This window comes from Spermophilus citellus (genome assembly GCF_964194105.1).
Source record: "Spermophilus citellus genome assembly, chromosome: 3".
In the NCBI taxonomy this organism is placed as follows: Eukaryota; Metazoa; Chordata; class Mammalia; order Rodentia; family Sciuridae; genus Spermophilus; species Spermophilus citellus.
Window position 1 is genome coordinate 216,391,400 of NC_138184.1, and position 17,800 is coordinate 216,409,199.

Consider the following 17,800-nt stretch of genomic DNA (forward strand, 5'->3'; position numbering starts at 1 on the left):
TTGAATATAGCTACCAGCAAATTCTACCTGAAGGCTCTTAGAGACATCTGGTAAACACAGACACAGGCAAAAACTAGGAGGAGGGGTTGCCAGGTGAGTGAAGTTGTGAGCAGATGGGGTTTAGCGCTTTAGTTGAATTCAAGATGTTCCAGAGGGAAGAACAGATACAGATGATCAGCCTTGGACCTGAGGGGCGTAGTTCAGCACAGAGCACTTGCCCAGCATGCCCAAGGCCCCATGTTCAATCCCAGCACCTGGGGGAAAAGAATGCTAAGAGGACATAATTTGGCTGGTTTTGTTTTGAGCATTTTTATTGTTTTGAGTAGGTTTTGCATGCTGGTCCACCCCAGTCCCAAGATGCTGTGACTGTCACTCCCACCACAGTAGTGCTGGGTCCCCAAAACTGAGCTGAAATACTGTCCAGGAGTGAACACTATTAATATTTTTCCTATTCAACTATTCTTTTGTATATCTGATGTCATATTGAGGATGAAACTTTTTATTCTGGTTTTCTTTACCCCATTTACAAATATTGTAAGAATATTTGGAAAACCTTCCACCCACTTTTATTTTTGTTACTGGGGATGCTTTACCTCTGAGTCACATCCCCAGCCCCCACTCACGCCCCTCCCCCGACCGGACTCCCTTTTATTTTCTTTTGAAACAGTTACTGAGTTCCTTAGGGCCTTGCTGAGTTGCTGAGAATGGCCTTGAACTTGTGATGCTCGTATTTCAGCCTCCCAAGTGGCCCTCATCCCTTTTAAAAGTAAAAATGGGGGAAATGTGCATAATGACATTGGGATGCTAAAGTAATGGAATGCGGAATGCACCTGTCACTCTAAATCCTTCTCATGTGTTGGAAAAGCCTGTCTCACGTGAGGCAGAGCCCATTTCTTGCTATGGAAGCAACAAATCCAGACACTCACACTCCCATCGCCCCCTGTAGCTGGAGCATCAACAGGTGACACAGATTCTTCCCCCTGAGGCTGCACTCTCTAACATCTCACTTTGAATCAGAAGCTGGTAACCCAGAGAAACAAAGTCTGCACAGAATCCATCTGGATGGTGGGTGGCATCAGTTCAGTTTTGGGGACCCAGCATTACTGTGGTGGTGGTGACAGCCATAACATCTTGTGCCAGGGGGAGGTGGGGGAGCAGTGATGTGTTCATGGACCAGTTCTCAAGCACAATTAAGGGTGTGGTTCCACGTGTCACAGTCTCCAAACTTTCTTCTGCAGTTCCTTCAGAGCCTGTGAACTATCCCATACTCTTAGTAAATTCCTTTACTTCCCTGTTTTGTTTTAGAAATAGGGTCTCACAGTATTGCCCAGGCTGGTTTTGAAATCTTGGACTCAAGTGATCCTCACACCTCAATCTCCTGTGTAGCTGGGACTACAGTCATGCACTAATGGGCCTGGCCAAATTCCTTTACTTTCTTAAACTAGAATCACTTTCTATAAGTTGCAATTAAATACTGATTGATAAAGTGCATAACTAGGACATTGTTCGATCTCATTTTCTAATGCAACTGATAGTAAAGTTTTAAATGTACAAACTTACATAATTGGGAGATGCTTTAGTCATTTTTACTATAATAAAATACCTGAATATGGGATGCTTTATAAAGAGAAGCATATTGAGCTCACAGTTCTGGAGGTTCAAGGGCATGGTGCCAGTATCAGCTTGGATCTGGCGGACCTCATTGCTGATGGCAGCATGGCAGCAGGAGCACATTCGAAAGGAAGATATTATGTTGGCCAGAAAAAAAAGCCAAAGAGCAACTGGAGTCCCACATCCAAAGGCACATCCCCAGCTGATCTAAGGACCTCCTGCTAGGTCCTTCCTCCTAAAGGTCACATACTACCACCTTGGGACCAAGTTTTCAACACACAAATTCTTGAGGGACAAACTCAAACCACAGCTATGTTTAGTCCTATTTGTTACCTTATTATTATTTTGGTACTGGGGATTGAACCCAGGGGTACTCAACCACTGAGCTATGTCCTCACCCCTTTTTATATTTTATTTAGAGACAAGGTCTCGCTAAATTGCCGAGGCTGACTTTGAACTCGTGGTCCTCCTGCTTTAGCCTCCTGAGCCTCTGGGATTACAGGCCTACGCCACCATGCCCACCATCTGTTACCTTATTTTGGATGCTCTGCTTAGTTCTGTCATTGTTACTAAGACTGTATACATGAAAAAGACTAAAAAGAAAAAAAAAACTAATAAATTAAGTGCCTTTATACATTGGTATTATGGGTGATTATTAGTTCCTTCTTTTTAAAAAAAAAGTTTGGGGTATACAGAACCCAGGGCCACTCTACCACTCCCTGCATCTCCAGCCACTGCCCCCCCTCCACCTTTTTTTAGACTGAATCTCACTAAGTTACCCAGGTTGGCCTCAAACTTGTGATCCTCTTGCCTCAGCCTCCCAAGTTGCTGCGATAACAGAAGTGTGCTGCCATGCCTGGCTTATTAGTTCCTTCTTAATATATTCCTACATTCTCTTAAAACTTCCACAATGAAATATTATTGTATTTAAAAAAAAAAACTCTTTGGAAGAATATTCTCTACTAATGACAGAGTAATTTAAAAATATAAGAATAATTTTTTTTAAATATTTCAAATCAATTTACAAAAACGCTAAACAGTAGTTAGAATAAAATTTATGCTTTAACCATATAAATAAAGAAAAAGAAAATTACTACATACACATATAAAATATAAATGAATTTTATTTATGAATGTATAAATGTATACCAAAGGGGGAAGTACGTTAAAAGAACATGTACCATAATCAGGTAGAGTTTATTTCAGGAATTTAAGGGTGTTTTAAAATTATGAAAACTTTTTATATAGTCAATCATTTTAGGGATTTAAGTGATAAAATAGGATTATATTAAAAGATACCAATTCATCTTATCAAGCTTTTAGCTTCAAACAAAGAAGAAAAGATGTTATTCCTCTTATTCTAATAAAGAACATTCATTTAAAACCAACAATCAACTTTATATTTAATGAAGAAATACCAAAGAAACTTTTTAATCACATTTGTTTGTACTTAACACAAAATAATAAAAATACATAAAAAACCATTTTGCAGCTATAGTTTTATTTTTAGAAAAAAAAAGCATTCTACCACTACTGGAACAAAAACAATTCAGCAAAAGATAAATATTTTTAAAATTAACAGCCTTCTAAAGATAAAGATTTCCATGCTGAGTAGGAACACAGATATAAAATACTCAAGAAAGAAGTAACATAATAAGACCTAGACAAAAATAAGAACAAAGTATAACAAAACAACATCAAGAAACACATTAATAACAGACAGACTAAATCCTTGATGGAAAGAATTAGCATCATAAACAAAAGTGTTACAGAGGGATAAAAAATTCAAATGGAAGAACTGAAAGAGATGTTTACTTTACTTATCCCCCCATTGGGGGGGCTGTATTTTTGAATATTAAAGAATATAAGTGGGGATAAGAAGACCAATGAAGATATATACTGATTCAAACAGATTCCAATACAGCATTTAACTCATTGTATGATTAAAAAAAAAAAAAAAAAAAAACAGGTCTTAACTTCCAGATGGAAGTTAGAATTAACAAGAACGATTCTCCCCAAAGCCAGGGACTAAAAACACAAAGCACCGTGATATAATGTGGTAAGTACTAGGGTAGCGCTACAGGAAGTGGGCACAGAGGCTCACGCCAGTGATCCCAGCTACGCCAGAGGCTGAGGCAGGAGGATCACCAGTTCAAAGCTGGCTGGGGCAGAGAGACTCAGCTCAGTGGCAGAGCGCCCCTGTGTTCAATCCCCAGTACTGCAAGAAAGAAAAAAAATTCTACAAGTGCTTCCTCTCTAGGGACCAGGAAACGCTAACATTTTGAAGATTGTAACTGCCAGGTTCTGAGGCAGGCAGAGGGAAGAAGGACTGGCACTTGTAAAAGAGGGAACATCTTTTACAAATACAGAGTCACAAGACAACAAAAGAGTACATTTCAAAAACTCCAAGTGGGTCAGCAGAGACACTCTTAATCTATATTTCTAAAACTCAATTAGAAGCCAATATTTAAAAATCAGAAAATTTCTCACAAAAAAAAATTGGATTTCTGGCTTCTTTAGAAAAGCAGACTATATGACAAACTGGGTCCACATTCCCAGATGGAAATCAGGGCCGTGCACATTGCAGTTGGGAGAGTTTGCCACAGGATTTCCTCTGTGCCCCCTTTCCCTGCAGAGAGTCCACTCGATCTATTTAACTCACCTTCCTGGTCCCTGTAGGGGGGGAGTTTATGACTTGCCTTACGTGAAAACAAAGCAACAGGATTAGATTTGCTTTTAAAAGATTAACCCGACAGCTAGGTGCAGAAGAGAGGGACAGTGAGGAGATGGATGGAATCCACAAAGGTCTATTACATTAAAAATTAAAGCTACCAGAACTGAAGTGGGGGAAGGTGCCTACCTAGCACCTTCTACTAAAAACTCGCACCACATATAACTTGAAAAACACTGAGTTATGTCCCTGTGGGATACATAAGATGGGTGATAAAGGTGTGAGCCAAGGAATTGTGTAGGGGTGGGAAGAAAGGGGCAGAGAAGGATGAGCCTTTGAGAGGCTCCTTAGGAGCCAAACATCTCCAGCGCTGGGTGACCAATGTGACACAGGGAATAAAGACAAAGAAGAGTACAGGGCTTAAGTCCAATGACTGAATGGGGATAAGCATCCAAAAATAAGGAAATAAAAGGAGAAACAACCCTGGAGGAAAATGAATTCATTCAAGTTGAGGTATGTTGAGCGTGAAGAGCCTCATGTTCACCTCATGAACTCCAATAAATTAACAAAGAAAACCTATCTCCAGCTCTGACATGAGAAGTCTAAGAGCTGGACCATCAGACGGAAATAAAAGACAGATTAAGAGGCGTGATCATGAAGCTGAGCTTAAGGATGTTTTCGTCCATTATCGAAGGTTTATAATAAGTAACTAATTGAAACCTGTTTTCACCAGGAGTTTGGCAATCACCAAGAGAGACTAGTGGCAGCTACCCACCTCGAGCCTGTCCTTTGTGTAATATGTAACTCATCAGTGACAAGAATAGTCTGAGGAAATAATGATCTATGCTTTTGAAATTTGCAGAACTGAAAAACATCTCATGACCAGGCAATGAGGATCAGATGTGCCTCATTTGGCCCACCCACTTGGTGAGACAGGACCCACCAATCAGGGAACACCCATCATCCGGCTACATAAGCCACCCCCAAGTCAGCTTCCCAGGAAGATGAGCTTTGGGACAGAGTCCCTATCTTCTCATTTAGCCAGCTTTTTTAATAGACTCTTTGCCTCCATATCTTGTCTCTTGACTTTACTGGTATGTAGTGGGATAAGCAGTCGGACTTGGTCCAGTAAATTACATAAGATAATTTTATAGAATGATTATCAGCAGAACCAAAATTGAAATGGAAGATGACAGAAGTGAATAAAACATTGCAACAAAGATTACAGAGGGCCTTTACTTATGTAAGATCACAATTATAAGATATATAAAAAGAACACAATGATGTGAAAGTCCACCAAGTCCCTCAGGGTAAAGCATACGCCTTTAGACCCTCATTCTCTCCATTAAGGATGTAAGATGGCTTAGACAAAAGTAAACATGGTAAAAGGATAAACTGGAGATAGTCATAATGATTAAATGTAAAATAATGATTTTACCTTATGTAAAATAAATGTAAAATAAAATTTAAGTTAGCACCAGGGCTGGGGTGTAGCTCAGTGGTAAAGTGCTTGCTTAGCAAGCACAAGGCCCTGGGCTAGATTCCCAGCACCACAAAAAAAAAAAAAAAAAAATAGCACCAGGAAAAATCAGAACTAGGAAAAAAATAATAAAGAAAGAAAAAATATGCAGAACATCAGGCTTTTCAGAAATACTGTTGTTGACAACAACAGTAAAAAAAACTATCATAAGTTATATGAATCATATTGCCCTTTTAGGAGAAAACACAGAAATTTATCACTTGAAAACATTTTTGCATTCCCCCATCTCAATAGAAGAGCATTTCAGTTTTTCTCAAAATGAAAACATAAGTTTTCTCAAAATTAAATAAATTTAGTTTTATAAAAGCTACTATATTGTCCCTTTTTCTCACATTGTGTTATTGCAAAAAAAAAAAAATTAAGAAAGCACTTTACACAAGGACATTTGGAAATATGACTACAATACACACAGCAAAGGATTCATACACCTGCCTCTGTGGTACCCCTTGATAAAAACAAAGAACGTGACATGTACACGTAACTGGATAAAGACAGCAGGATACACAGGAGAAGACAGAAGAGGGAACGGGGAGGAAGAGGGAAGTCCACATGAAATGGGTGAAGCAGGTAGATTTCTCTTGGTCCGTCTGCATCCACAGAAAGAAGAGTTACAGAGTAATGGATGAACTACCCATCCTTCAAACTATAGCAGCTGGGCTTAGCAAAAGCTCAATAAAAGATAAAAAATAGACAGGCTGAGGTAGAAATCTTTGACAGGAACCCAAAGGTTACATACTCTGTGGTGCAGGCCAAGGATGGATGCACAAAACTTGGACATCCTGAGCACAGTATGGATGACATTCTTTTATGAAAATCACGGAGCTCCATGTCGGCCCAGAGGGCCCAGCAATAAAAGGCCACATATACAATACACAAAAGAGAACCCACACAAGGCAGTTAATACTATTCACTCACATACATTTAGAGAAATGCAAACCAAAACACATTATCATTTAGCACCTATAAGCTAAGCGAAAGTAAAGCATGGCTTTATAAATTCAATATTGTGTATATTTTATAGAAAGATAAATTCAAAATTTGTTAGAGTTGAAATATCCCAGAATAAGGGAGGTAGATGAACTATGATATATTAATGTATTTGTGCAAAAAAAAATGATTATGTGTGATCAATGTGAACAAAATGGAATGATACTTATGAAATGCCTAAGTAGAAAACCGTGCAAAGCGTATGGATCTATGTAAACTGATTACATGGACAAAATCATTGGTCAGACCACAGAAGTCAGCAGAAATTTACCACTTGAAGAGCTCCATCCGCCCAGGCTGGGGAAGATGCTCAGGAACTGCAGAAGCTGCATCTTCAGGATTTGCCCTGGACTGACCCCTCTGCGCTCAAATTTTATCTTCTCTTTGCCTGCTTCATGTCCAACCTCATCCCCAGCCACCCATGCCAAATTTTATCCTCCCACCTTTAGCTCTCACAATAAGCTGTGAGGTAGCTATTAATGACCACTATTAAGAAATGACTAAAAGAATGAATGGTCACAAACTGAAGCTCAGCAGAAGACTTGCTTTCAGGTCTTCCAAGATGAACAAGCTTCTTGCTTCACTGGTGCCCTTCACGGTTTACCTGGGCAGGGCTTCCTGGCTGACTGAGCAGGGAGGGGGACCAGCGGCCTGCCTTCTCCAGCCCTGGCCTCCTGTGTTCTCTGTTTTTCAAGGCCCTGTGAACACTCAGTAGCTGAGTTATCTAAAAGAAAGAAGAAAGGAATAAGCTTTCCAAAAATATTCTTTGTATTACTCTTTAAGTTTCATTTTATGTTGGTAACCAGGTCTCAGACAAGACTCGTAATTCACTCCCAGGGTTTGGAGAGTTTGTGCCTTCTGAATTAAAACAGGTAATTGTTATATTAAAAATATAACAATAGCAAGCAGAAAGCCAGTATTCCATAGTGAGAAGAGTCCCAGTAAAAATGACCAGATGACAATAATAATAGGCACTACATCAGAAACAGAGTAGAAGGTCCCTTCTCTCCCTCAGAGTTCCCTAGACAGCCTGTGACACTGGTATTCTGGAGTCCCCCTTACTTTCAAATTCATAAAGTCTGCCACTAACATTCCGACATAAGAAAACTTCAGGATGTCTCAAAACTTAATTTTTGTTTTTGTTTTCACAAAAGAGCTGGGGAAGTTTCTCAGTGGTAGAGTACTTGTCTGGCATGATATTCAATCCCCAGTACTGGGGGGGAAAAAAAAAGAAAGAAAGAAAACTGCACATTAAAAGCTTAGTACTGGTGGCTGGGTGTGGCTCAGTGGTAAAGCACTTGCCTCCCACATGTGAGGCACTCCCACAATCCTCAGCACCACATAAAAGTAAATAAAGACACTGCATCCACGTACAACTAAAAAATATTTAAAAATAAAATGAAAGCTTAGTACCTCTGACTTTGGCAATTAATTAATTACCTTTTCTCATCAACAATTCTAAACCCACCACTAACTGATTTTCAGCTATAAGCAAATTTAATAAAATAAATAAGCAAAACACATTATAGTTAAAAGAACATTTACACAGTAACAGGACTGAATGGCCTACAATGAAGTGTAACAATTATTACCGTTTAGAGTGAGGGGAATCACATGCAATTTTTATTTCTAGTTTGTGCTCCAAGTTTTTCTATAATGTGATTACAATTGCTAAAAAATGAAAAAAAGAAGACCCTTTAAACCACTTCATAAAAGAAAGCCATCCCTATGTTATCCTCACCTTTCTCCCTCCCCATCTCCCAGCAAGTTGTTAAGACTGCTCCTGCCCCCAACTGGCCCAGGAGCTACTCTGTTCAAATACTATAAACTCAAAAGTCTTCTGAAACCCTTCAATATTGTCACTTGTCCACTGTCCTAAACTTTCTAACAACAAAGCTTCAATTAACATATGAAGTGGTTTGGTCCTCAGACTCACTTTCAAGTCACTGTTCTTATTTCTTTACTGTGAAGATTTTGAAACCACCTCACCATTGACGGTTCTTGTCTGCCTCTGCTAGGCCTACCTTTGTTTTCAAGCATCTTGTGCAGCTCCATATGCTTGTAGGCAGAAATGATCTGAAAATTAACGACACTTGGAATACTCAGTCCTTGCTCCTGGAGCAACTTCAGGGCTGTAGCATGAATGAGCTGATGGGACCGTTTGCAGGTCTGCAGCTTGCACTCTCCCCTGACAAAGGCTTTGCACACGTGGAACTTGGTGCATTTATCCTTGAGGTTGCAGTAACCATAGAGGGGATCCCCACCTTTGTTGTACAGCAAACAGACCTGGTACAGAAAGAAGGCAATACCTGAATATTAGTTCTCACCATATCTTTATTTACTTTGCAGTACTGGGGATGGAACCCAGGAGCACTTCATCACTGAACCACATTCCTTGCCCTTTTTTTAATTTTTATTTTATTTTTTTTTTAGTTGTAGTTGGACGTACTACCTTTATTTTATTTATTTATATTTATGTGGTGCTGAGGATCGAACCCAGGGCCTCGTACTTGCTAGGCGAGCACTCTATATTGAGCCACAATTCCAGCCCCCCCCATCCTTTTTATTTTATTTCAGGATGAGGTTTTGCTAAATTGCCCATGCTGGCCTTGAACTTGTGATCCTCCTGCCTTAGCCTGCTGAGGTGCTGGGATACAGGTATGTGCTACCACAACCGGCTATTGTATCTTTTTCAGCCAATAAACAACAGTTCCTCCTACAAAACTGGAGATTAAATGGTATCTTTTTTAAATTAATATTTTAATTGACACACAGTAATTGTACATGTTACTATGTACCCTGTATTGGGGTATAGTATGGCATTTCAATACATGTATACAATGTGTATTATACTATGTATAAAGATCAGATGAGGGTAGTTGCCATGTCTGTCACTCAAACATATGTTTTTTCTTTGTACTGGAAACATTCAAATTCAATTAGATATTTTGAAATATTCAATTAAGTGTTGTCAACCATTGTTATCCTACAGTGCCATAGAACATTAGTAGGTTACTCTTGCACTCCTGGCCCCATCAACCATCCTCTCTCCATCTTTCCCTCCTTCACACTGTTCCTTCCCAGGTTCTGGTAACCACTATTCTATTCTCCACTTCTTTTTTTTTAATATGTATATTTTTAGTTGTTGATGGACCTTTATTTTATTCATTTATTTATAAGCGGTGCTGAGAATCAAACCCAGTGCCTCACACATGCCAGGAAAGTGCTCTATCACTGAGCCACAAACCCAGCCTCTATTCCCCACTTCTTTGAAATCACCTTTAGTTTCCACTTGTAAGTAAGAACATGTAATATTTGTCTTTCTGTGTCTGACTTACTTAACATAATGTCCTCCAGTTCTAACCATGTTGCTGCAAATGACAGTTCATTCTTTTTAGGACTGAATAATATTCCTGTGTGTGTGTGTGTGTGTGTGTATCTTTATCTATTCATCCATCAATGGACACCTAGGTTGTTTCCATATCTTGGCTATTGCAATCAGTGCATAGCAAACATGCCATGCAGATGGCTCTTCAACATACTAATTTCAATGCCTCAATATATGGTAGTTAGATATTGTTTCTTCCTTGCTTGCTTGTTGAGGAACCTCTGTACTGTTTTCCATAATGGTACATTAATCTATATTCCCACCTACAGTGTATTCCCCCTTTTCTGCATCCTCATCAGCATTTATTTTATTATTTATTTTTAACAACAGCTATTCTAACCAGGGTGTGATATAGTGCTTTTGATTCGAAGTTCCCTGATGTAAATGGCATCTTCTGATTGTCAGCAGCTGTTAAGATCTTTGGTGAAGGGCTGAGGGATATCAGTGGAGCCCCGCCCTGGACTCCCCCAGACAGTGTGCACACTGGCTCTCTTACTCCCTCTCTTACTTTGGACCCTCAACTGACCTGCTCTCCCCCAAACCCTGTAGCCAATGAAGGACATACATGGAGGTACAAAAGCCTGGCCCCTTGCTCCCAGCTAGAACAATTCTTCAGTGCAATTTTTATCCATGGCCCCATGAATCAAGTCAGGGCCAGACTTCCCCGTGCTTGTAGCCTTTTTTCCTCTATATCCTGCTTCCCTTCCTCCCCTACTGGTTTTTCCTAAAGAGCCCTCCCTCAATAAATCACAAGACCCGAATCCCCACTTCAGGTCTACTTCAATGAAACCCATCTCGACAGGTTGCACTACCATATAATATGAGAGTCAGGCAGAGAGCAGGGGAGCACTGTTAATGATTACTTGGGGACAGCTAACGTGAACTGGTCTGCTCCAGGAAAACCAAGGACATACTCTCGGGGAGCTTTATAACAATGGATCAGGCTGTCAGCTCTGAAATGGCCAATCAGACTTCACCTCACACACACAAAAGATGGCAAGATGTTATATGATCCCCCATGTGGTACAACAAGAAATACCATTATGAAAGTCTGACATTCCAAGACACCCCTCCACTCCCAGGCAAACTGGAATGTTAAGTTACCCTAATAATGCACCACCTATAAAAATATTCTTGCTATAAAAAAAAAAATCAAACCCAAATCCCATCAAACCTCCAGTTCTATTAGTTTACCATATATTCAAGAAATAGAGGAGCATGTTAAATGGTACAACAGGAACACCACCAATCAAGCTAAAACATGGGTAATTTTACAGGACATACATAACCTGCTTTAAAACAAAAGAGCATCCCAATCTACAATTGTGGTGCCAATTTTCTAAAATGAACTTATAATTTTAATGCAATTTTGACCCTCCTAGAGTCAAAGAGTTCCTAGAAAATAGTTTTAGGGGGCTGAGGATATGGCTCAAGCGGTAGCACGCTCGCCTGGCATGCACAGGGCGCTGGGTTTGATCCTCAGAACTACATAAAAAAAATAAAGAAAGATGTTGTATCCACCAAAAACTAAAAAATAAATATTAAAAAATTCTCTCTCTCTCTCTCTCTAAAAAAGAAAATAGTTTTAGGAATTTAACTGATTCTAAACTTTATCAGAAAAAGGAAACAAGAACTGATTAAACAGGGGCTGGAGATATGGCTCAAGTAGTAGCACGCTCGCCTGGCATGCGTGAAGCACTGGATTCGATCCTCAGAACCACATAAAAATAAAATAAAGATATTGTTAAAAAAAAAGAATTGATTAAACAAACAAAAAACTTAGAAAGAAGAGTAATGGGTATAGAGACTTGGATTATCATATATTAAAATATATTATAAACTATTTTAAATAGTAGGATGCTGGTTCAATAATGTACAGAAGATCAAGGAAAATAGACCCCATACCTAGCCCAAATATTAGAACAATCTGTTCCTTAAAGATGTGTTGGAACTTGGGGGAAGAATGGGGAGATGCAGGTGAAGGGGACTGAAGTTTCAGTTAGGATGAATCCATTCTGGAGCCCTAAGATACAGCATGGTGTCTAGAGTTCAAAATAACATATTCTATGCTTATAAACTACTAAGACAGTAGATCTTAAAAATCCTCATCACTGGGCTGGAGTTGTGGCTCAGTGGTAGAGCACTTGTCTGGCGTGTGTGAGGCCCTGGGTTCAATCCTCAGCACCATAAATAAATAAATAAATAAATAAATAAATAAATAAATAAATAAATAAAATTTCAAAAAACCTGCTTTTAAAAAAAATCCTCATCATTGGGGCTGGGGAGGTGGCTCAAGCCGTAGCACACTCCTCTGGCATGCGTGCGGCCCGGGTTCGATCCTCAGCACCACATACCAACAAAGATGTTGTGTCCACCGAAAACTAAAAAATAAATATTAAAAATTCAAAAAAAAAATCCTCATCACTCAAAATTTTAAAAAAGATGACTTTACGAAGTGATGATATGTTAATTAGCAGGATTATGTTAATTACGTCACATGTAAGCATATGTCAAAATATCTCATTGTATGCCATAAATACATAATTTTTATTTTTCAATTATGCTTAAGATGCAAAAAAAATTGATAGAAAGCAATGATAAAGCTATGTAAGCCTGATGTTTTCTTATAGAAAACTTATACTTCAGGGTTTGTTTAGTGCTTTTATTTTTTAAAAAAATATAAGGCTCTTTTGGCTTTCCATTTCTTCTTGAATCAATTTTGATTTGCCCTATGTCTCTAGAAATGTGTCCATTTCATCTAAATTTTCAAATGAGCTAGCATGGTATTTCACATACTATCCCCCACTGTCTTTTTTCTTGTGTGCTGTGTCTGGATCCTGCACTGTACCTTAGGAGAGCAGTGAAAGGAATCAACCAGGCACCTTCATACAAAAGACAGGAGGCATCATTCTCACTTCATCCTCTGTGCTTGTCTATGGCCCCTGATGTCTAAGTGGCCATGTTTTGTGCCACACACACCTCTAGGTCCAACTTTGGGCCAAGGGCAGCCTCCCACTATAAGGGCTAAAAGAACACTGAAGCAGTCTAATAGGACAAGATGAGGCTAGGCCCAGGTCATCTAGGAAGAGCCACTGTTATGATTTCCATCTGAGGTATCCCCCAGAAGCCCATGTGTGAGACAATGCAAGAAAGTTTAGAGGTGAAATGAATGGGTTGTGAGAGTCTAAACCTAATCAGATTATTAATCCCCTGCTAGGGATTAACTGGATGCCCACTGTAGGCAGGTAGAATGTGGCTGGAGGAGGTGGGTCCTTGGTGGCATGCCTATGGGGTATATATTTTGTCCTTGTTGGGCAAAGTAAAGCTCTCTGTTTCCTGATCTGCATGTCCTAAGCCACTTTCCTCCATACAGTCTTCTGCCATGATATTCTGCCTGACCTCAAGCCCCCAAGGAATGGAGATGGCCTTCTATGGATTGAGACCTCTGAACTGTGAGCCCCAAAATAAACTTCTACATTTGTTCTTGTCAGGTCTTTTAGTAACACTGAAAAAAAGCTGTCTAACATAGCAATAAAGAAAAAGATTCAATGAGCTTAACAATATAAAACCATTAAACTTCTCTCTCTCTTCCCCCTCTCCTCTTCTGCTCTCTCCTCTCTCCTCTCTCTCTCCCTCTCACCCTCTCTTCCCCCTCTCCTCTCTTTTCTCTCCCTCCCTCCCTCTCTCTCTCCCCCTCTCTTCTGCAACTGGCCGATACGGTCCTGCTAATAAAATCTCGGACAGGTAAACAGTTGTTTAAAAAAAAAAAAGAAAAAAAAAGCCCATTAAACTTCTGCTAATCAAGAAATACTGTGAAATTAAAGGGCAAACAGCAGCTGTACTGCTCCTTCCCTCTAATAGAGGAAGGTCTGTTCCCAGCTTCACAGTTGATGCCACCTTTCAACCCTTCCTGTCAATAATCTGCGCCAGCTTCTGGGTGAATCTACTTTCTGTAACATAGAGGGATGCACCTGTCTCACAGAAAACCTGCTGCAAAGGTTTCAGGCATTTAAAATGAGATGGATGCCAAGAAGAAACCTTGCTTCCTAAGATCCCCTCCAGGACTGCCTTGGGTACAGATTCGAATGTACTCGAGGGAGGCCTCTGCCATCTTCTGCACCAAAAGCTCCAGCTCACATGTTCTACCTCACAACTTTCTTTCCCTTTGGACCCTGTTACCCTAGGATCATCCTGGGCTGGGGATATAGCTCTGTTGGTGGAGTGCTTGTCTTGCGTGCACAAGGCCCTGGGTTCAATCCCCACCACCACCACACACACACAAAAAAAAAATAAAAAAAGAAAGAAAGAAAGAAAGAAAGAAAGAAAACAAAAAACAGGACCATCCTGAATGGTGGTCTCCTCACTCCCCCACCTTCCTCCTACCCCTTTTCTGGCAACATGAAAAAGTCTATGATAGAATCATGGTGCCAGATTACAAAATTCTACTTTTAATTGGTAGTCTCATAATATTTTCTCTTGGGATTCTCACTATTTTGTTGAAAACAATTCTTTATGTATGGCTAAACAGAAACACACATGCGAATTTTGTCATTATAGGAATTAGAAAGGGTCCTTTTAAGAATCCGAAACCAAATCATACTACTTCAGAGCTATTATGCTACAAAGCCAGAGAAGGCAATGAACTCCGTGGCCACTCACCTCTGGCAAAAGGCAGGGGTCATTCTGCAAAAGCAGGATCCGAAGCTGGGCTTCATTGAGGCCAAAAATCCCGTGGTTTTTCAGGACTTGGATGTTGACAGGTGTGTGGATATCATGAGAAAGAGAACAGGTAGACCTGGGGAAACACAAAGCTCTGGGTCAGAAGCCCAGGTGAGGAAGGGCCAGTGGGTGGGATTCTTGCCTTAGACAACTTTCAACTTCAGTGGGTCAAACAATTTCCCAGGCACTGATTGATAATAAGAAAGTTGGTTGAAACTACTCCCTTCCCAGGGTCATTTTCTTATTCATTAAGGATGCTTTCGAGCCAAGTGTACCTCCCCCAGTCACCTCCCTGGACAGGCTGCACATCTGTTCTGCCCATGATGGTACTTGGCCTTCTCCACCCAGAGAGGGACCGTCTTCCACGGTCTACTAACGTTAGAAAGAAAGCGCCTCCACATAAACTGGGGGTGAGGGTGCGGCGAGAATGCACTCCCGCTGAGGGGGTGCGGAGGGTAGGTCCTCACTCACAGCCTCCAGCCCTGTTTCGGGGGAGGGGGTGGGTCAGGCCAGACAAGGATTTTAAAGCCCGAGAGCACAGACCCGCTCCTGTAAAACTGGAGTTAGTGGGGAGTGGGCGCAAAAGGCCCATGGATCTCACGGGATCCTCAGACGTCCCCTGGAGGCCACTTTGAGGGGGGTCAACTCAAAAAAAGTTCCTGCACGATTCAACCCAGGCGCGTAGCGAAGGCACCTTGGCAGGACAGCAGTTTGGGGGGCGCGGGCGACTGAGGACTCTGGGCCGAGGGACCTCCCGCTTCCCCCGCCCCCCGCATCCAGCCGCGAGGGCAGACGAGGCCTCCCCGGAGGTCGCCATCCCACCCCGCGCCCGACGAGGACCCGCCTCCACCATTCTCTGGGCTCCGGCTTCCCGCTGGACCTCAGACCAAGGCCCTCGCCCCGCGCCCTCCTCCCGGCCCCCGGCGCCTTCCCCTCACCAGCAGTCGCGGTGGGGGCACTTGCCCAGCATGTGCCGTCGGCAGAAGTGCAGCTGGTCGCAGGCCTGGCACTCCCCGCGCTGGTAGCGGGCGCAGAGGCGCGCGGAGGACACGGCCACCACCCTCCAGGCCGAGGCGCCGCCGCCGCTGCCCGCGCCGCCCGCGCCCGCCGCCGCCTCTGCCTCGGCGTCCCAGAGGCCCTCCTTCATCTCCACCTCCTGCAGCAGGAAGCGCTCGGGCCCGGCCCGCTGCAGCACGTCCCGGAGCTTCGCCTCCGACAGCTCCACGTGGCAGCGCAGGTCCTGCAGGAACATGCGGCCGCCGTTGGCGCACAGCACCTTGGTGAGGAAGGAGCACACCGTGAGGTCCGCCATGGCCGGCGGCCGCGTCCCCGTGCGCGCCGCGCGAAACCCGAGGAGGCCAGACTCCTCCCAGTCACGTCCACGGTTTCCAGCCACATTCCAGGGACCCGCCTGGGAAAGGAAGGGCGAGGGCAGCCCCGGAGGGTGAGAGGACGGCCCAGGTTCGCGATGCCCGCTGGGCACGGATTCAAGAAGGGATGGACGCTTATTGAATATCTGTCCTGTCCTGGCACCATTCAGGGTGAGTCCTTGTCACAAAAGAGACAGGCAAACCAGAGCTTTGCGAGTAAAACTAGTAGGGGCTGCAAAGCAGATGAAATAGGTAAGGCGGTAGGAGGTGAATGGCTGGGCTGCTTTAGGTCCTTGGTAGGGGACCGTCGCCAAGGAGGTGGCCGCAAGCCACGGGTGGCTACAGAGCACTAGAAATGTGGCCAGTCCCAGCTGAGATGCGATGATGCGATGGGTGAAATACACACACTGGATTTGGAAGATTTCAGATAAACAAAGAATGTAAAATAGCTCAACATCTTTATATGAATCACAGGTTAAAAGGATACTACTTTGGATATGTTCCATTAAATAAAATGTAAAGACAGTTGCATCCGTTTCATTTACTTTTCTAATGTAGCTATGAGGAAACTTTACACACGTGGAATGCTTCTTCTCTTGGACAGCACTGATCTAGATCAGTACATTTATAATGCATCTAAACTTTTTGCCCAATATGCCATTTAACAAACATTTATGGAGCTGACTCCTAATGCAGAGACAGAGTGCAAAGATGAATAAAGGTAAGGGGGACTCAGCCAGTCTACTTGCTGTCTTCCTGGTGCTTGTGAGTATGTAAGAGTTGATGTCATGTAATGTAAAAAACTAGAGGAAGGTAGCTGGCCTCATGCTGTAAGACTTTTCTCTGCCCTGTTCAGAAATTTGGACTTAGATCCTGAAGTCTTTGGAAAACCATTGAAAGAAGCATTTTTCAGCTGGGGAATGAAGTGGTCTCTCTGCCTGTACGTTTGCATAGATGTGTCCTTTGTGTCATTCAGTTCTGGTTTTTAATGTGTTCTTTTCAAAAATGCCTTTCTTGACCTCCCAATCTAAAATAGGTCTCCAGTCTACATGAAACATATTTTTCTTCTTTCTTGTTTATTTCTATATTTGCAGAATTTATGCTTTTGAAAGCAGGAATCCTCTTTGTCTTGTTCATTATTATATCCCCACCACCTAAAAGACTGTCTAGCATATTGTAAGACAGGTATTTATTTATCTATTTTTTTCATAATTTTTTTTAGTTGTAAATGGACACAATACCTTTATTTATTTATATGTGGAGCTGAGGATTGAACCCAGTGCCCCATGTGTACAAGGCAAGCACTCTACCACTGACCACAACCCCAGCCCCTATTTATCTAATTTTATGCATGCATGCATGCATGCTGGGGTCAGACCCATCACCTTGTGTGTGCTAAACAAGCGTTTTATCATTGAGCTACACCCCCAGCCTAGGACAGATGTTTTAGAAAGACCTCTGGAAACAATAAGAAGACCAGATTTTAAGAAAGCAAGACAAGGTAGGGAATAACA

General features: G+C 41.9%; 1 protein-coding gene across 1 annotated transcript; it reads right to left on the bottom strand.

Moving 5' to 3' along the window:
* Window positions 1-2,781: 2,781 nt before the first annotated feature.
* Window positions 2,782-16,641, bottom strand: ZC3HAV1L (ZC3HAV1 like). Its single transcript, XM_081284555.1, has 4 exons — window positions 15,855-16,641; window positions 14,857-14,992; window positions 8,834-9,095; window positions 2,782-7,533 (listed from the first exon to the last, which is right to left on the bottom strand). Exons 1-4 carry the CDS (start codon window positions 16,226-16,228, stop codon window positions 7,403-7,405), a joined length of 903 nt encoding a protein of 300 aa, XP_081140681.1. The 5' UTR covers window positions 16,229-16,641; the 3' UTR covers window positions 2,782-7,402.
* Between the last annotated feature and the right edge of the window lie 1,159 nt (window positions 16,642-17,800).

Excerpts from the sequence above, each read along its gene's own strand:
- ZC3HAV1L (XM_081284555.1), bottom strand. The coding sequence starts at position 16,228 with ATGGCGGACCTCACGGTGTGCTCCTTCCTCACCAAGGTGCTGTGCGCC. Across the intron at positions 9,096-14,856 it reads ACCCCTGCCTTTTGCCAGAG|GTCTGTTTGCTGTACAACAA; the intron begins GTGAGTGGCCAC and ends TTTCTGTACCAG. Across the intron at positions 7,534-8,833 it reads CAAGATGCTTGAAAACAAAG|ATAACTCAGCTACTGAGTGT; the intron begins GTAGGCCTAGCA and ends TCTTTCTTTTAG.